Source organism: Oncorhynchus keta, chromosome 22, assembly GCF_023373465.1.
Source record: "Oncorhynchus keta strain PuntledgeMale-10-30-2019 chromosome 22, Oket_V2, whole genome shotgun sequence".
Taxonomy (NCBI): Eukaryota; Metazoa; Chordata; class Actinopteri; order Salmoniformes; family Salmonidae; genus Oncorhynchus; species Oncorhynchus keta.
The window spans coordinates 38388657-38409683 of NC_068442.1; the positions used below are offsets into that span (position 1 = coordinate 38388657).

The following is a 21027-nucleotide window of genomic DNA, read 5'->3' on the forward strand; positions in this document are numbered from 1 at the left end:
ATTCATTTGACCAGTATTATTGTAGCAAAATAATTTAACAGGATTTAACGTTTAGTCCATAATGTTGCTTGATCGGTGGTTAGCCTATGGTCTACCGGGTTAAATAAAGGTGAGATAAACATAAATAAAATAAATTAGCTGGACAAAAGTAGGCTATGTGAAAAGTGCAACACTGTTAATATAACCGTGTAAGTGCAGCTTTTCAGTGAATTTATGTAAATCACGAATCTGAATTTCCTGTGGTGCAGGAAAATTCTCATTCTCAAATTAAGATCCTACATCAAGGCCATCAACTGCCTTCTCCTCATTCTGTGCATCTGTGTGATTGTCTAAGTGACCCTCAGAGGTGGTGAATTCCAATTATTTTAAATGTGCAAGCCAGTTATGCCCTGGATTACTCTGTGTGAGTATTTTGTTATGGGATCACTAGGTAATAGTTGTCAGACCGTTCTGTGTGAGCGGGGTAGGGTTGACTCTGTGTGGGTAACCTTTTTATGGTCTGATGTTCTGTGTGGACGTCTGACCAATCCTGTGTGGGTGATCCTTAAAGTTCTGTGTGAGTACCTAAGATTTCTTAAGTTTTATATGGATTCTGTGAATTATTTGAAATTATGATAAATTGTATGTGTGCATAATCAATTACTAGAGATTTGATAAAGTAATGCTGAGAATAATTAGATACATCTGTGCAAAAGTGGGGAGAACCGTCACAAAGCCTGTGTTTGATGGATGATTTTGGAGAACGTTCGCAATTTCGTCTGTTTTTTCCGCTAATGGTATAATTAGGGTTGGTATCGCTGCTGAGGTCAGAGATCAATCCTTTTATGGGTGGAGGTTCACTAATTAGCGGAGGAGTGGTGACCACCTCCTTTGATAGTTTGCTAACTCAACGGCTAAGAGGTATCACTTCTGTAGTGAATAAGAGTTCAAAGTTCATACCATTCGCAACCAAAGCTCACGCTGATGTTGGCTACGTTCTGTAGTTATTATCTGAACCATTCTGACATCGGACCGTCGTCCTCACATCCTCGGAACAGGAAGTTCTATTGTCGTCAAGGGCTTATATAGGAAGGGAGAGGAGGGCGTGTTTGAAAAGTTTTATAGCCCATGTCCCTTCACAGGGCGGGCCACTGATTGAGCAGCCCTATCTTATGAAAATCCAAATCTCTCATTTTATAAGCTAAAATCACATTTCATCCCATCACAAATCATTTCATATTCAAACATTTAAATTGATCAACAATTCCATGTTGTAACGGTTTTGACTTGAGTTTATTATTTATAGGGGTGCCAGGTAGGTTGTGCCTACCAGAGAAAACATTGGTTTCTCCTTTTAGTTTGGGTGGGAATGAGTCCCATCTGGTCCGTCAAGTCTACACCAATACAAAGGACTTAAGTAAAAGTCAGGATGGAAATAAACTTTTCATAAACCCTTAAAACATTGGAAAGAACTTCAAAAACAACTATATTCTTTTGCGTGGGTTGTATTAGCAACAACAATGATTACACACACACATATAATAATATCACAATGAGTTCTAGTTCCTCCATAAATGTCCTGTACCTCGGGCCTAAAAAGAGTCCAGCCCAGTAAAGGAGTTCAGTGAACTCAAGTGACTTTTGTCACGCAATGTTTGTCCGTTCATTCAGTGTAGCGTAAACCCAGTATTAAACATACAATCAATATAGCACTAATTTTACCACAGAACTTTAAAGCTTATCAACTCTTACTAAGTCCTCAACTACCTACATAAATCATCACAGTATACCTCACATCAAAACAAATGAAATACCGTATACAAAAAGGTGGTAGATCTCCAGCGGAGAAAGGCCACGAAGAACGGAGAGCTGGCTATTTAATTGGGAATTAAAGGGAAAGCGCCCTATTGGAAGGAGCTGCACTGAGAGGTTCAGAAAAATTCAGGGCCGTCACACACCCCCTCCCCTGGAAAAAGCCGACCATTGCCCTGGAAGGCACATCTTGGTCGGGGAAACCGAGAAAGGTCTCCTCATCGCTTTCCTCTACAAAAATATTCATGACTTTTTGGAGCTCACGCTCCTCAGCTGAGGGTTCCCAGGCCTTAAGGTGTGAGACTTCTGGGTCTGGGAATCCGAGAAAAGTTTCCTCACTTTCCTCTTCAAAGATATCCAGGACCTTGCGGCGCTCAATCGCTTCCAATTCCTCAGCCGAGGGGTAACAGGCCTTAAGGCGTGAGACATGGACAACGCGCATATCTTAACCTGTGTCCTTTTTCACCACTCGGTAGCGCAAAGGGCCCATCTGCTCCACAATCCTATATGGTCCTTGCCATTTAGGAGCGAGCTTGGCCGAGAAGAATTGTTCAGCTTTCGAGTAAGGATGAGAGCGAAGCCACACCCGATCACGAAGCTGGAACTGGATGTCTCGTCTGTTCTTATCATAATTTCTCTTCTGCTTGAGTCGAGCCTGGATCATGTTCTTTGAGACAAGAGCTCTCAAGTCATGGAGATGGACTACCTGGTCATAGCAAGCAGCGTCTGGAGTAAGCTGCTGGGGCTGTAGAACCATATCCAAGGGTCCTCGGAGAGGACGACTTAGGTTCAGCTCTGCAGGTGTGACTCCAGTGGACTCATGCACAGCAGATTTCAGGGCAAAATCGAAACTCAAAGGTGATTGTCCCAGTGTTTGTGCTGGGTCCCTACATAAGAAGCAATCATTGTCTTCAAGGTTCGATGTACTCTCTGTGAGATTGGTCTGTGGGTGATAGGCCGTGGTCAACTTCTGTCTCAGGTTCCATCTTTGGCAGGTCTCCTCAAAGAGATCAGAGACAAATTGGGAACCTCGATCAGACAGGATGTAATCAGGCACTCCCCAGCGAGTCAGGATCTCTTTCGTAAGGATGTTAGAGACTTGCTGTGGCCTGACGCAGGGAAAATAGTTCCACCCACTTTGAATAATAATCAACAAAAACAAGCATGTACACATTCTGATTGGAGGTTCTAGGAAATGGACCCATCAAATCCACTCCTAACATTTCCCAAGGTCGGGTAACCACCGTTTGCTGCAACCTGCCAGCAGGCTTTCTACCTTCTGGTTTGTACATTTGACAAACCTGACAGTTTCGGATGTGTGACTTCACATCTATGCTCAGATGTGGCCAGTACAGTAACGCTTGCAACCGCTTGTAGGTTTTGAACCTGCCCAAATGACCAGCTAATGGGTCTTCATGGAAATGTTGAAGCAGTTGAAGGCGTAGAGTTTCAGGTATGTACATTTGGTAGAGTGTTCTGTGAGGTAGTTGTACAACTCGGTAGACTTTGTCTTCAATGATGGTCAGCTTTGTGGTAGGATTGACCATCTTTTCTCCATCTTCCAGGATAGTCTGGTACAAAGCCTGTACTTCTGGATCATCCTGTTGGGCTTTCCATATGGCCTCATCAGAAATGGGAAAGTCCGTTTTGGGAGAGTCTCGACTGCTTGACAGGACAGTAGCACATGTAAGATGAGGGCCACCGTTATCACAAGCAGGAGCTCTGGACAAGGCATCTGGAACAGTGTTGTATTTTCCTTTCCTGTATTCTACTGCAAAGGTGAACTCTTGCAACCGTAGAGCCCATCTTATGAGTCTGGTACTTGGTTTGTTGGTCTTCAACACCCACACAAGGGAGGAATGGTCAGTGACCACAGTGAAGTGTCTTCCCTCCAGGTAGTACCTCCACTTTTCCAAAGCCCAGACAACTGCAAGGCACTCTTGCTCGGTTGTGGAGTAGTTCCGTTCTGCTCCATTCAATGTCCGTCTAGCGAACGCTAGCACTTCTTCAGTGCCAAGTCCAGTCTGTTGGACTAGGACAGCACCAAGTCCAACATCACTTGCATCAGTGTAAACAACAAAAGGGCAATCAAAGTTGGGATGACCTAAAATGGGAGGTGTGACGAGGTGTTGTTTCAGGGTTTCAAAGGAGGTCTGGCACTCTGCCGTCCATTGGAATTTTGCTACTTTTCGCTTCAACGCGTTGAGGGGTTCTGCCACCTGGAAGAAGTTCGACACAAACCGATGGTACCATCCAGCCATACCAAGGAACCGTTGAAGGGCCTTGAGTGTGGTTGGCACAGGGAAGTCTTGTACAGCCTTTGTCTTTTCAGGATCCACATGAATGCCGTCAAAAGACACAATATGGCCAAGGAACTTCAGAGAGGTTTGGCAGAAGTTTCTCTTCTTCATATTCAAGGTCAGACCAGCTTCTCTTAGCTTGTCCAACACTGCTTGAAGATCTTGAAAGTGTCTTTCTCTGTTCTGAGAGTAGATAATTATATCGTCCAGGTAGACGAAACAGATCTTCCCTTTGAGCTCACCTAACGCAATCTCCATGAGTCTTTGGAAAGTGGCAGGTGCATTCTTTAATCCAAAGGGCATCACCTTAAAGGAAAACAAGCCCTCAGCACAGACAAAAGCAGTCTTGTCCTTGCTTTCCTGGTCCATCTCAACCTGCCAATAACCACTATTGAGGTCAAGGGTAGTGAACACAACAGCGCCAGACAATGACTCCAGGATCTCATGGATGGTGGGAAGAGGATAGGCATCAGTCTGGGAAACATTGTTGGTCTTCCTATAGTCCACACAAAATCTAAGACCACCAGTCTTTTTTGGGATGAAGACAACAGGAGCAGCCCAGGGAGAGGAGGAACGTTCTATTATATCTTGTGTTAACATATCATTAATGACTCCCTTCTGGATGATTAGCTTTGCTGGGGACAAACGATATGGCTTTTGCTTGATCGGCATTTCCTGTGTAAGGAATATTTTGTGCTTCAGGAGCCCGGTGCGTCCCACCTTTGAAGTACATACATCAGCATTATTCTGCAGCTGTTCCAACAGCCTTAACTCCTATGGCTGTTCCAGCTGAGCTCTTCTCACAGCCTGTAAAGGAGATCTTCAGAAGGATTATCAAGGGTTAGTGGTACCGAAGCAACGGCAGAGAAGAGTGCCACATTTGAACCCCAATCATGTAACTTTGTAGCTTCTGATTGGTGCGGTATTAACTGAAAGGAAGGGGATGTCGATGGCGGGGGGGCGTAGGCAGTGACTCTTGGGGTTTCAGCTCTGGTTAAAGCACCCAGAGTAGGATGGTCATTCCTGCGAAGAGAATTAGGTGTGTTGGCCTGTTGTGATTTGTGGTTTCTGGAAGGGTTTACTTGGGAGGGAGGGCTAGCTCAGTACTTCCACACAGATCCATGTCAATAAGTGAGTAACTGGTTAGACCTCCTGTGGCCTGTGGCTCAGGCCGAGCATTCAGATTCCCAGGGCTCTGGCACAAATCAACTCCATTATCTCCATTCACATTATGATTTGTATTGTCAGCTTGATGGTCAGAATGGCCCTGTATATTCCCATTGACAGGTATGACATGGATGAGCACATTATCTTGGGGTGAATCCATTGTTTTAATTCCACACAAAATATTTGCTTTGGTTAGTTCTCAATGTTGAGCTATCCTAAAAAAAGTCAAGGTGATCAGAGGCAATTAAGCACAGCTGACGGCACTAATGACCGATTCTCTTTCCCCTACAAGAGAGAGGAGGGAACCGTCAGTGAAGGAGGAAAAAGAAAGAAAAGAGTGTTTGCTCCTCTAAAGGGGAAGACGTACCTTTCGGAAGGAGAAAAGGTGACAAACTACCCCTGGGGGATGGCCACTACGAGAGGGGAGCTATCCACGAGCTAACCATTAAGACGGTGACAAATCCGTGATTTATGTCCTAGTTTAAAGACACTCGTCTTGTGTTTCTTTTTCGTGTAAAGAAGAAGATTTATGTTTTCCGTGGGAGATCATCATTGATTGTGTTGGAGTGTTTGAGTTGAAAGAAATCCCTCAATAGAGAACTTTGTTCAATTAAGAACACCTACTCCTGACTCATTTATTCCACCTTTCCGCTTTAGAGTAACACCAAATTACTTGGTCCGCTCACAATAAGTACATTATTTTCTTCAGGAATGTAGTTAAGTAAAAGTTGGCAAAAATATAAATAGTCACGTAAAGTACAGATACCCCCAAAAACTACATAGGTACAGTGGTTGAAAATGTACCCAACTGTCATACTTGAGAAAAAGTAAAGATACCTTATTAGAAAATGACTCAAGTAAAAGTGAGTCACCCAGGAAATGACTACTTGAGTAAAAGTCTAAAAGAATTTGGTTTTAAATATATCTAAGTATCAAGAGTAAAATTATGAATAATTAAAAATTCCTTGTATTAATAAGCAAACCAGACGGTACAATTTTCTTGTTTTTTTTATTATTTCTGGATAGCAAGGGGCATGCTCCAACAGTCAGACATTATTTACAAACGATGAATTTGTGTTTAGTGAGTGCACCAAATCAGAGGCAGTAAGAATGACCATGGAGGTTCAGTTGATAAGTGTGTGAATTGGACCATTTTCTGTCCTGCTAAGCATTCAAAACGTAACTTTTGGATTTCAGGGAAAATGTAAGGAGTAAAAATGTCATTAGTTTCTTTAGGAATGAAGTAAAATTTGTCAAAAATATAAATGGTAATGTGAAGTACAGAAACCCCCAATAACTACTTTAGTACTTCAAAATATTTTTACTTAAGTACAAATACTACTACTTAAGCAGTGGTGTAAAGTACTTAAGTAAAAATATTTTACACTTTACACCACTGAAGGGAGGTCCTTTGTAAAAGGCTTATTTGTTTTGGTTTTCACATCTTGCGTATGCTGTTGACTGTCCAAGTTGTGCTGCGTTTAATATCCTAATGATTTATGACTTCTATCAATGAGTGAATTAGGCCATTACATAGAACACAGTATCTGATAAATTGCACCATATCAGTGTGAGAGTGCTTTGTACTAGGACATCAATAACGGAACAGGAACAATGTTAGTAAGGGAATAGGAATATATACATTTTTTACAAAAATTATTAAAAATAAATCAATACCACCAACGCAATTTGCAACAAAAACATTGTTACACAGGAAATAATCCTGGCCTATGTGAAAAGTAGGGCCGAGCACATCGACGTGGCTGTAGTGAAGCAGGTCGAGAGCTTCAAGTTCCTTGGTGTCCACATCACCTACAATCTATCATGGTCCAAGCACGACAAAACCTTTTCCCCCTCAGGAGACTGAAAAGATTTGGCATGGGTCCCCAGATCCTCAAAAGGTTCTACAGCTGCACCATCAAGAACATCCTGCCAGTTGCATCACCGCCTGGTATGGCAACTGCTCGACATCTGACAGTAAGGCGCTACAGAGGTTAACGTATACGGCCCAGTACATCACTGGGGCCAAGCTTCCTTCCATCCAGGACCTATATAATAGGCAGTGTCAGAGGAAAGCCCATAAAATTGTCAGAGACTCCAGTCACCCAATTCATAGACTGTTTTCTCTGCTGCAAGCGTACTGGAGCACCAAGTCTAGGACCAAGAGGCTCCTTAACAGCTTCTTCCCCCAAGCCATAAGACTGCTGAACAATTAATCAAATGGCCATTGACCCCCCCCCATTTGTTTTGAAGATAGCTGCTACTCGCTGTTTATTATCTATGCATAGTGACTTCACCCTTACCTACATGTCCAAATTACCTCTAACCTGTACCCCCACACACTGACTCGGTACCGGTACCCCCTGTATATAGCCTCATTATTGTTATTGTGTTACTTTTTATTATTTTTTACTATAGTTTATTTGTTAAGTATTTTTCTTAACTCTTCTTGAACTGCACTGTTGGTTAAGGGCTCGTAAGTATGCATTTCACAGTAAGGTCTATACTTGTATTCGGCGCATGTGACAAATGAAGTTTGATTTGATTGATTTGATTTGACAAATAATTTCTTGTCTAACGTTTTTATTTTGAAGTCGACCACAAACATTTCCTGCCCAATCGTCACACAGCTAGCAATGAGGAAGCGGCCCAGAAGCGGCCGGAACTGATTGAATCGGGTGTTAGACTCGGCCCGGAATCAAAATGAATGATTGCCCAGAATTGGCCCAAGTACATCGGGCCGTAAATTTTATACATACAAATTATACCGATCCACAAAAAAAAACATTTTGTGTCAGAGGAAACACCATACACTTGATGGGACAAGGATATCCCGGCCGGCCAAACCCTCCCCTAACTCGGATGACGCCAGTTTTTCGTCGTCTCATGGATCTCCCGGTCACGACCGGCACGGGTCTCGAACCAGCATCTGTGATGCAGTGTCTTAGACCGCTCCGCCACTCAGGAGGCTCCATCCACAAAGTTTTTAATGCTTATCAATTTCCTTGCACAAAGTATCAAAATATTAAAATACTACACAGAACATTTAAATGTTAATTGTATTTTTTGATCACAGAAACAATGAGAAAATATGGAAAATAAATAATGAAATGTTAATTATATAAAGCAGCTCATGTAATCATCCACTGTGCAAGTTGGGCAGGATTGTTCTGAGTTTAGCGGGTGGTGGGGGATTCCTGAGGCATTGTAGTTACACAAGTGAAAAATGTTAAGAAAATTATTAATCAAGAATGTGTTGTGAATCGTTTACTTTAATAATAATGCCAGCTGTCAAATATAGATAGATCCATCATTGTCCAAACATCCACAGAAATACAAAACTTGTGTCCGTTGAAAAGATACCGCCTACTGTACGTCAGTTCCCTTTCTACACTTATACTACACTTATTCTATTCTCAATATGGGGAGGTACAGTATGTAGCCTAGTGGTTAGAGTGTTGGGCCAGTAACCAAAAGGTTGCTGAATCAAATCCCCGTGCTGACAAAAATCTGTCGTTCTACCCCTGAGCAGAATGACAGTTAACCCACTTCCCCGGGCACTGTCGATTAAGGCAGCCTCCTGCACCTCTCTGATTCAGAGGGGTTGGGATAAATGTGGAAGACACATTTCAGTTGAACAAATGACTAAGTATCCCCCTTTGCCAATACAGTATCAGGCACTTGTAATAACAGAATGTTGTTTGTATGCTTCCAAAAGTTGTTTTATTTAACTAGGCAAGTCCGTTAAGAACAGATTCTTATTTACAATGACAGCCTACCGCGGAACAGTGGGTTAACTGCCTTGTTCAGGGGCAGAACAACAGATTCTTACCTCGTCAGCTCAGGGATTCAATCCAGCAACCTTTCGTTTACTGGCCCAATGCTCTAACCACAAGGTTACCTGCCATCCCATGTCTCTACTTGGTTTATGTAATAATAGTATTACTTTCATACTATAAATGTTAAAATGTGTGGCTACAGCTGAAGTACTGAAGAGAAAAGGATGACAGATTCTGAGTAGGCTCCCGAGTGGCGCAGGGGTATCACATCCTGCCTTGATTGGGAGTCCTATAGGGCAGCGCATAATTTTCCCAGCGTCATCTGGGTTTGGCTGGGGTAGGCTGTCATTGTAAATAAGAACTGACTTGCCTGGTTAAATAAAATATGAATTCATGAAATCCATTGTTTATGGTGATCTGCAGTGGAAATTATTGTGAAATATGGCTTATTTGTGGTCCGGTGGGTTTATGAACAATAAAAACATATACTTTATAAACATATACATATACTCAATAATATTTACCTCAATTACTTAACAACAATCGCCAAAATGAGCTAGAGCCATACACATGGCAAAAATCAAAGATGCATTTTATTTTATTAGCGTTTGATATAGAATCAATATCATATATATTTTTTAATATGCATGTTTTCATTTATTAAATAGAAAGAAGTGATACTGACTTAAAACAATACATTATATAAACTTTGATCATTTCTATGTACATACACAGAAGAAGCAATCAATCCCATAATTTACATCTTAAAATTAGTCTGTATTTACAACAACAAAAACAACTTTCAGACATCACACATGTTTGGAAAAAAAAGACTGGAAAAACAAACCTCAACAGGCAACTGATTTCAACAGGACAGATGGCTAAAGAGAACCTTGCGAATTACTACATCTCAAGTTAGGTTCATGTATTCCGTGCCACATAATATATATCTGATGAGGCAGAAATCTGTGTACTAAAATTATTTCCCTGTAATAACAAGGATCGTAAGTGTCCACGTTTTGGGAGGGGACATGAAGTCCAGCAGTCCTGACTCCGAAATGGGACTCTGGCCCAAGACTAGCCTTTTCCAGACACATTCCCATGTAAACATCATCAATTGGCAAAATGGGAATGGTATGGGTCATTTTGTAAATGACCATAGCTGTGTTTCCAGAGAGCAGGAAGCCCCCTCCCCCACAGTAAGGGGGATATGAGTCTGACTCTTGAACCTGGACTGGGACATAGTATTTGCTCCCTGACTCTCTAATGGGTCCTACATAGCGGATTAGATGACCTGCAAAAAGGTGCTTGTCACCATCATTGTCTTTTAGACTCTGAAGGTAGTCCACCATGTTATCTGTGTTGGCGAAGATATCATCGTCACCGTTGAGGAGAAATCGGGCCTGGCGGCAGTTCTTGTCCATCCATTCTAAGAACAAAATCTGCTTCAGGGTGAGGTTGAAGAAGGAGTCGTTGAAGTCCCACTGCAAGATGTCATTATGCTCACGGTTCTCCAGTCGTAGAAGCTTATTTAGCTTGCGCTTCTCAAAGCCTGTGCCTGTTGTTCCCGAGAGAAAAATCCTGTGAATCCAGACTCCATTCTGCAGTCTCTCCTTGGCCCAGGTTTTCCGTAGTACCTCACGGCGGTCATAATTCGCAGGTGAGCTTTTTATGACCAGCAGAAGAAAGACGTCAGCAGACTTGTGAGGGCCTCCACATTTATCAGGTACATCCAGCAGCATTGGGAAGTGGCGGCAGTGACGATAGAAAAGGAAGTCTTGGATGTGAACTGGCAGAGAGGAAAACCCTGACACATTGGCCGCAGACTCATTCCGTTCACAATGGCCCCAGGTAGAAACACCTGCGCTCTCACTGGTTGGTTTCCGAGGTCTGTTTTGATACGTTGATTCCCTCCTGTTTATCTGGAAATGGTTTGAGGGTTTTTTAGGACGAATGTCCTCTTTAATAAAAATTATGACCAAGCACAGAATGCTCATCACAAGTAAAGCTGTTGACTCAAGCAAACGAGACAACCTTCTCATTTTTGTTGCTCTGTAATGAGAAAAAACAAGGCATTAAAGGTACAAAATGGGCCAGAGATTAAGTGCCCTCTGTAATTACTGGAACAGTGACACATTTTGTTGTTGTTTTGGCTCAGTACTCCAGCACTCTGACTATGAGGTTAAATTGCAGACTGGCAGTTTTAATTTGAAGATATTTTCATCCATGGGCTCCTGAGTGGCGCAGCGGTTTAAGGTACTGCATCTGAGTGCAAGAGGCGTCACTACAGTCCCTGGTTTGAATTCAGGCTGTATCACATCTGGCCGTGATTGGGAGTCCCATAGGGTGGTTCACAATTGGTTCAGCGTCGTCCAGGTTTGGCTGGGGTAGGCAGTCATTGTAAATAAGAATTTGTTCTTAACTGACTTGCCTGGTTAAATACATTTTAAAAATTAGGTGAACCGTTTATAAATTACAGCACTTTTTGTACATTTCCCCCCATTTTAGGGGGACCAAAAGTATTGAGACAAGGTCACTTATGTGTGTTAAAATAGTCAAAAGTTTAGTATTTGGTCCCATATTCCTAGCACTCAACTATTATATCAAGCTTGTGATTCCACCAACTTGTGGAACTGCTTTTGCTTTTTGTTTTGGTTGTGTTTCAGATTATTTTGTGCCAAAACCAGATTAATGGTAATAATGTATTGTGTAATTTTGGAGTCACTTTTATTGTAAATAAGTTTGACAGGATTTGGTTTTTCTATATATGTTTTGAGGTTGGACTAGCACATATAGCGCATGAGAAGTAGGGCGCACCGACTGGTGTTATCTCATTAGTCAGTATGTATTTACCTGTGCTCGGTAGTCCATCTAGTTAGTCGGAACGAGGTTTCACCTGTGTTGGCACAGGTGACATTTAAGAGTGGCTGGCCCAGTGCTCAGTTGCCTTGAGAAATGTGCAGGGTTAACACCTTTAGTTGGCTCACCCCATTTTGATTTCTAGACAAACAATCTTTTATCTGATCTGTCCTGTTTTTGCTTTGTGCCACTTTTTGGTTTGCTTCCTGTCTTTAAGGTTGGTGTGGGTTTTTATTCTGTTTGCTTCTTCTTAGGCAAATATGGGTGTATTTTAGGTTCCAGTTGTTGTTGCTTGTCTACTTTCAGTGGACACACCCATGAGCGTCTTTCAGAACCCCTCCTAAAACCCCACCTGTTCCATTTTGGTTGTCAGTCTTTCTTTGTTAGTTCCCCTTTCTGTTTGAGTGACGTTATTTGGTTTTCTTGCTGGGGAACATAACAATATTATCCAAAACAAAGTGCATATGCATCCAACAAGTTTGTAGAGTCAAAAGCTTGATGTAATCATTGTGTGCCAGGAATATGGGACCAAATACTAAACTTTTGACTACTTTCATACACAAATAGGGGGCGGCAGGGTAGCTTAGTGGTTAGAGCGTTGGACTAGTAAACGGAAGGTTGCAAGTTCAAAGTTCAAGGTAGAAATCTGTCGTTCTGCCCCTGAACAGGCAGTTAACCCACTGTTCCTAGGCTGTCATTGAAAATAAGAATTTGTTCTTAACTGACTTGCCTAGTTAAATAAAGAAAAAATAAAAATAAGTGAATTTGTCCCAATACTTTTGGTCCCCTAAAATGGGGTGACTATGTACAAAAAGTGCTGTAATTTCCAAACGGTTCACCCGATATGGATGGAATTACCCTCAAATTAAAGCTGACAGTCTGCATTTTAACTTCAGTCATATCATTTCAAATCCAAAGTGCTGGATACATCGCCAAAACAACAACAAATAATTACAGAGGACACTTTACATGTGTGTGTGTGACACGCTGGTGTGTTTACTGTAAACAGATGTACTCGAACACCGGAGTTGGGAACCACTGCTGTATGATATGTCCCCCGTACAAATAACTATTTTAGATGACACAGTGTTAACTTAAAGCCAAAACCATTTTTGCAGTTGCATGCCCAAAATATGTCTGCAGAAAACTTGTTTAACAACATGCTAGCATCCTGTAGTCACCTCTTCACTGTTGATGTTGAGACTGGTGTTTTGAAGGTACTATTTAATGAAGCTGCCAGTTGAGGACTTGTGAGGCGTCTGTTTCTCAAACTAGACACTATAATGTAGTTGTCCTCTTGCTCAATTGTGCACTGGGGCCTCCCACTCCTCTTTCTATGCTGGTTAGAGCCTGTTTGCGCTGTTCTGTGAAGGGAGTAGTACACATCGTTGTATGTAATCTTCAGTGTCTTGACAATTTCTCGCATGGAATAGCCTTCATTTCTCAGAACAAGAATAGACTGACGAGTTTCAGAAGGAAATTATTTCTTCCTGGCCATTTTGAGCCTGTAATCGAACCCACAAATGCTGATGCTGCAGATACTCAACTAGTCTAAAGGCCAGTTTTATTGCTTCTTTAATCAGACTGACAGATTTCAGCTGTGGTAACATAATTGCAAAAGCGTTGTCTAATCATCAATTAGCCATTTAAAATTATAAACTTGGACTAGCTAACAATGTGGCATTGGAACAAAGGAGTGACGGTTGCTGATAATGGGACTCTGTACTCCTATGTAGATATTCCATAAAGAATGAGCCGTTGCCAGCTACATTAGTCATTTACAACATTAACAATGTCTATACTGTATTTCGGATCAATTTGATGTTCTTTTAAAGGACAAAAAATGTAATTTTTTTTCAAAAACAAGGACATTTCTAAGTGATCCCAAACTCTGGAATGGTAGTGTATATAAATTGTAAAGTATTTTTCGTTATGTGTCGGATCCCAGTGGATCCCAGTGGCGTCGGCGAATGGGGATATGTATACCCGTACATTTCCCTGACACCAAAAAGTACTTGTTACATTTTGAATGCTCAGGCAGGACATAATTATGGTCCAATTCACAAACCTATCAATATAACGTGTTGTCATCCCTACTGCCTCTGATCTGGAGGACTTACTAAACACAAATACTGACCCTGTCTGTCTATAAATAAATAGAAATGTAAAAAAGGAAATTGTGCCATCTGGTTTGCTTGATATAATGAATTTATATATATTATTATATTATATTATATTAATTTATATTAATTTGATGAATAGCATTTACTTTTGCTCAATTATGACAATTGACTACTTTTTCCACCAATGCAGACAGGTTGCCTCCCGCATCAATAACCCAAGGACATTGATTTGAACCAATCATAGACGTTCCGAGACGTCCACAGACATCCGGTCCGGCATACATTTGGGGTCTACGGACAATTCCTTCGACCTCATGGCTTGGTTTTTGCTCTGACATGCACTGTTCACCGTGGGACCTTATATAGACAGGTGTGTGCCTTTCCAAATCATGTCCAATCAATTTAATTTACCACAGGTGGACTCCAAACAAGTTGCAGAAACAGCTCAAGAATGATCAATGGAAACAGGATGCACCTGAGGTCAATTTCGAGTCTCATAGCAAAGGGTCTGAATACTTATGAAAATAAGGTATTTTTAAAATGTTTTTTTATTATTATAAATTAACAAAACATTTCTAAAAACGTGTTTTTGCTTTGTCATTATGGGGTATTGTGTGTAGATTGATGAGGGGGAAAAATTATTTGATCCATTTTAGAATAAGGCTGCAATGTAACAAGGGAAGGGGTCTGAATACATATTGAATGCACTGTATGGATCTGTGCCATTCACTTTGAACTGGACTGTTTTTACAGCATGAGTGGTTGTGAGTAGATGCGCTTGTTTTGAGATCAAAGTGAGAGCTACATGTAGCGATGTGTGCACATTTGTACATTTCCTCATAACCTTTGCTAGTTAGTGAGTTATTAGCCCAGGTATGGATCATTTGTAGTCAGCAATGGGGGAGTGATTGCTTCTTACAAGAGCACAAAATGTGTCATTTCTAGACATCTTTGGTAAAGATATTTTTTTTTGTCTTAAAGAGGAAGTGTTGTCTATTGAGACATGCGTGAATAAGCTAAGTAGCCAATAGGCAGAGGGTAGCATCATTTGTCTGATTCTCTTTAATAATGGTATGGAACTAATGAGGAATTTTATTTTGTAAAGTGGTTTCTTGCATCAAACAACACAATATTTTCAGTCACGTCCTTGTCTGAAGGACAAGTGGATAAACAGGTTAATGTCAAGCCCTGCATGTTTTTCTTCAAAAAGTCTCATGGAATGTAGGCCTACGTTGAACACCACACATTGGCTGCTACTGTAGGCTGAACGATAGAACAGCTATTTCCATGTTAAAATGTTATGGGATGCATTTTCTCCATTGCTTTTGTTGATAGGCCACTATGGTAGGCCTACGTTATGATCAAATATCCACAGTAGCCTACATGACCACTGTTAAAACTAACTTAAAGTGGGTACAGCCTCAGTGTTCACAGTAAACGCACGCCGGAAGTTGCATTGAATTTTCACAACTTTCAAGTTTGCACTCCTCAGCCCCGAAATTTGCTCAGTGATAAAAAAAATGTTAACCGAACATTGGTCCGAACCGGACCAAATCTAAAACAATCATTGACATCTAGGTTTTGCAAGTTTGGACAGCACAGTACAGCAAAATACAGTACAGTACAGCACAGCAGAGTACATTACAGTACACATTAGAGTAAAGAAAAGTACAGTACAATACAGTAGCGCACACTAGAGTACAGTAAAGTATAGTGTACTTTATTGTACCCTACTTAACTTTAAAGTACTCTACTGAACTGTACTCTACTGAATTAAACTATACTCCTCTACTGAATTAAACTCTACTGTACAGTACTGTACTGCACTATACTCTAAATTAAACTATTCTGTACCCTACCGTACTGTACTTTACTGTACTCTAATGAATTAAACTGTACTGTACCATACTGTACTGTACTCTTCTGTGTTATACTGTGCTCTACTGTACTAAACTGTGACGTGATGTTCAAACTTGTGAAACAGCCTAGACTTCTATGATTCGGACAGATTTGGATATGGTCTGCACCGACCAAATTTGTACTTGTTTTGAGGCCGAGCTCATTAGAATAATACCCAGCATGCTTTGCAAGTGTTTGTTTTTACATTTACATTGGCAGACACTTTTATCCAGAGTGACTTAAAGTCAATGCATTCAACTTAGGTAGATAAACCACACCATATCACAGTCAAAAACAAATATTATCTGTGACAGTTATTGTAGTTGAAGTGGTCTGCTGGTTTATTCTGTACGTTAAAAGTATTTTGAACATCATTGCTGCTAGTTTCAAAGCAATTCAAAAATCTAGCATAAGTGCATGTAATAGGAGAAATAACAAATATTTTGTTGCAATCTTCAGTTGGCTATTATTTCATATTAAGAGGCGTGAAAAAGTATGCTTGTGATATAATGCTTACTTCATTGAGAATGTATAGCAGTTGAAATTTGGCCATACAATCAATGACTGAAATATACGTATTTTCAATATCCGGAAAATAAATATTTTCAATGTACAGAAAATAGTTCATTTTGTATGTCCATATAAGACATATTTACGACTTCCAGAAAATGTGTCTTCTAACCTTTCATTCAGCACCTGAGACACACTTGATGTCAACGTCCGGAAAATACGTATAAAAGTCATTACGCTTAATGGTAATGTTTCGACATACAAAGTGCTGCATACATGCATACTTAGTGCTGTTGAAATAGGTCTGGGATTTCCAAGACTAGATGTTGACAGACAAAATAGGTCTACACACCCACTGCTCAAGTACTTGTAGAACTACAATAATTACAAATACATAATAAGCTACTGACCAATTTGAGCGAGTCAGATGGTTCCTGTGTTGGTGAATGTTTTTCCTTCATTGACAATAACAGGATAGGAGTGTCCCAGTCAGTCATGCACAATCTGAAAATACGCCCGTTTTAAGACCACCACAGACTGTGGTAATTCGCTGTTATAATACATTTTAGCAAACAGTGAATTTATAGGTTAACACTTTCTTATAATAACCACATTTGCCTTTGCCACAGTAATAAAACAAACGTCTCATACACGAGTAGCTATTGCGCTGTTAATTCATCAAGTTTTCTCTGGGTAGCCTAAGGATCTGCATGACTTTATTATAATTGTATTGGACCGTCCAAAAGCAGTTTATTTGTTTGTTCGCATGTATAATTTTGAACTGGCACAAATAATGACTTTTTCGAGATTATTAGGCTATTAGATTCATATAAAATATGCCTACAAACGAACATATATGGAATCTGTATTTCTAGTATGATAAACTTACAGTATAAAGCCCATTCATAGTCATAGAAAATGAGAATCTCCATAATTCCAGTGCACATTAAAGTCGTTGTCTATTACCTTTTCTGCCTGCGTCCTATTGTCAGAAGGGCTGGAACATGTGTTGCCTTTGCTCAGGAAATCAGTTTAAAAATGTACTTGCTCGTGAGCGCTAGGTGTTGTAAGTGCACTTGCTCCTGAACATTGGCCTCTATCTGCCAGTTAGATTTTATGTTGCTGCTTTGAGCGCCTTCGTCAACCAAAGTCCCAACCTTAGACTATGAGACATGTCGTGTATTAATTAAAGGTGGCAATCTGCGATTGCTACATCAATTTGTGATAAACTCAATAATGCTATACATCAATTAATGATATACTGTGTAACATAAACTCACGTAAACTCGTACATCGCCTTGGTCCGTAAAATTGCCCTTATTTTATACAAAAACGTTATACTTCCAGATCAACTGTAATGTCAATACCATTGTAAAGGACACTTTCTCCCCTTTCTAACAGAATCAATTACATGACCTAAACGCTGCCCGTTTCTGCTGGTCGGGTGGGGAATGTCAAAATAATAAAATGCAGTACTATAGGATATTTCTTAACGTAGCTCTTTATTAGCTAGCTATAACTGGCATGTTCACGTATCGCCAACCAGGATCAAACTGACCATGTGTCTAGCATGGATCTTTTGTCAAAATCTCTTCTCTGAGACTGGTAGGAATAATGATTTCTTCTCCTTATTATTCAGTTGATCTGTGATAGTTCATCACGATGGTTCCAGAATTCTGAGACGCTCTGAGGGCATTTTCTCCTCTCCTCAGGCCATCCATCCTGTATGACTTTCCTCAGCTGTGCGAGTTGCGAGTCCTTTTCTGTTTCTGCTTGGATCTCCTTCAGTTTTGTGTCAATAACTGGTAAGTTGCTATACACAGTGTACACTTGCATGTCCATGCCTTCACTTAGTCTGCTGTCCTTATAGGTAAGAAACTTCCTGGAGAGTGTGTCTGCGACAGAGATGTCTTTGCCTGGACGGTGAGTGATTGTGAAGTCGTATTTCTGTAGTTGAAGGATCATTCTCTGTAGCCTTGGCAGGGCTGCGGCTAGTGGTTTCCTCATAATTGACTCAAGGGGCTTGTGGTTGGATTCCACAATGACTTGTCATCCATATATGTACTGATGGAAACGTTTACATCCGAACAGAATGGCGTAGAGCTCCTTTTCGATTTGAGTGTAGTTGATTTCACAGTCTGTGAGAGATTTGGAAGCGTAACCGATGGGCTTTCCTTCTTGCAGTAGCACTGCACCTAGTCCATACTTCGACGTGTCCACTTGTAGTCTGAGCTCTTTGTTGGGATCGTAAGTAGGCAAGGATTGGTCCTGGTTCTCTCGTGATCAAGTCTTTCACATTCTGGAAAGCAATGTCGTGTTGCTTGTCCCAGAGAAACTCGCTGGACTGCTTCAGCAGTTGGCGCAGGGGTGCATTAGCATTGGAGAGGCTGGGTGCAAACTTGGCTAATGTAGTTGACTATGCCAAGCACTGTTTCCAGCTTTGCATGGTTCTTTGGTGGCTCCATTTCTTGTATGGCTAAGATCTTCTGTGGATCTGGCTTGATTCCAGTCGCTGTGAGAAGATGTCCGAAGTAGCTGACCTCTGTAGTACATGGCACCAGCCCTACGCATGGTGTCCCCGGTTCGCCAGCACAACCCAGTGCGGTCCATTCCACCTCGCCACACTGGCCTGGCTATGGGGAGTATCCAGCCAGGTAGGGTTGTGCAGGCTCAGTGCTCGAGACCTCCAGTGCGCCTCCACGGTCTGGTCTATCCGGTGCCTCTTCCACGCACCAGGCCTCCGGTGGAAGCCCCCCGCACCAGGCTGGCTCTCCGTCTCCTCACTACAGGTGCTCCCGCCTGTCCAGAGCTGCCAGAATCGCCCGTCTGTCCTGAGCTGCCAGAGTCGCCCGTCTGTCCTGAGCTGCTTGAGTCGCCCGTCTGATTTTCTTTTGTCGAACTTCCTTTATTGTCAAAATTGATGATGAAAACAGTGTTTTTCAAAATTTATAATTTAGAAGATGCGGGGCAAGTGATGGCATCACGAAAATGCCTACTGCTTGCAAAATCAATTTATTCAACTATAAAAAAGTATGTTTCTTTGCAGGACAAGGTTTGTCCTGACTTTCAAGAATGACAGCAATTGTAAATGTCACCATCATATTGTTTCAGATTTAGTACATGAGTTCAAGCTTCACCATGGCACAGACTCTGGCGATAAGTAGGCCTAGGCACATGAGAATTACACGGAACCCAAACCGGCTGTGCGTGTGCACTGTCGTGCATAAATGTATTTTGTCCCCCTACACCAAATGCAATCACGACACGCAGATTAAAATATCAAAACAAACTCTGAACCAATTAAATTAATTTGGGACAAGTTGAAAAGTGTTAAACATGTATGGCAATTTAACTAGTTAGCTTGCACTTGCTAGCCAATTTGTCCTATTTCGCTAGCTTGCTGTTGCTAGCTAATTTGTCCTGGGATATAAACATTGAGTTGTTATTTTACATGAAATGCACAAGGTCCTCTACTTCGACAATTAATCCACACATAAAACAGCCAACCGAATCGTTTCTAGTCATCTCTCCTCCTTCCAGGCTTTTTCATCTTTGAACTTATATGGTGATCGGCATCTAAACTTTCATAGTATTACCACGACCACCGGCAAAACAGTCTGTCTTTCAATCACCCACGTGGGTTTAACCAATGAGGAGATGGCACGTGGGTACCTGCTTCTATAACACAGTGAGGAGATGGGAGAAACAGGACTTTCAGCGCGATCTGCATCAGAAATAGAAAGGAGTTCTATTTTAGCCCTTGGCATCGCAGACACTCGTTGGCGCGCACGAGCAGTGTGGGTGCAATAATTGAATAACATGGATTTCTAAATGTATTTTGCGACGCTTGCGCACGCAATGTGTCCGGTCTGGTCAGTATGTTAGGATTATGACAAATATTATTCAGTTATTGCATTCTATCCACAGGATTTTGCGGGCTACCTGAGACATGAAACAGATAGGTGGGCATGGTATACAGGCTGCTGTCAATTTATTAGTGTGCAATTTGTGAATACAGATGGCACCGGAGAAGAAGGCTGACGTTCCTATCCAATTGTGTTTTTTTGTTTGTTTCTTTGCGTTGTTTGTAACTTATTTTTAAACTTATTTGTACATAATGTTGCTGCTACCGTCTCTTATGACCAAAAATAACTTCTGGACATCAGGACTGTGATAACTCACCACAAACTGGCAGAATCCTTTTTTTCCTTTAACTAGTCTGACGAGCCCGATGTGAATGATATACTGCTTTCCCGGGAACAGGCCCAGAACCCCGTCATTTGCGTGAAGAGAAGGTGGGAAAAAAGGAGTGCATCGATGATGTCGTCCCCATGACTAATACAATTTTATTTGATTTTGACTAAATGGGTCATATAAACACTTCAACCACTTAATTGTATTTTATTTCAACATTCTATGTTTTTTGTTTAAAGTTGTGACGTCATTGCGTCCAGTTTTTTTTTTTTACCTTTGGTAACTAGGCAAGTCATTTAAGAACAAATTCTTAATTACAATGACAGCCTACCCCGACCAAACCTGGACGACGCTGGGCCAGTTGTGCGCAGCCCTATGACACTCCCAATCACGGCCGGATGTGAT

General features: G+C 41.3%; 1 protein-coding gene across 7 annotated transcripts in view; it reads right to left on the reverse strand.

The window, feature by feature from the left end:
• LOC118401436 (N-acetyllactosaminide beta-1,3-N-acetylglucosaminyltransferase 3-like) overlaps positions 1-17561 on the reverse strand; it is a 38614-nt gene extending 21053 nt beyond the window's left edge. Inside the window, exons 1-3 of one of the 7 annotated variants that reach the window (XM_052475157.1) lie at positions 17395-17530; positions 13078-13260; positions 8513-11089 (exon numbers count right to left, since the gene is read on the reverse strand). In XM_052475157.1, coding sequence (XP_052331117.1) covers positions 9919-11079 — 1161 coding nt within the window. In that variant the 5' untranslated portion in view covers positions 11080-11089; positions 13078-13260; positions 17395-17530 and the 3' untranslated portion in view covers positions 8513-9918. Of the gene's footprint in view, positions 1-8512; positions 11090-13077; positions 16809-16838; positions 17298-17317; positions 17347-17394 lie in introns of those variants that run through there. The other 6 variants (XM_052475158.1, XM_035798934.2, XM_035798933.2 and 3 more) reach the window with 6 other exon arrangements.
• Positions 17562-21027: the final 3466 nt, after the last annotated feature.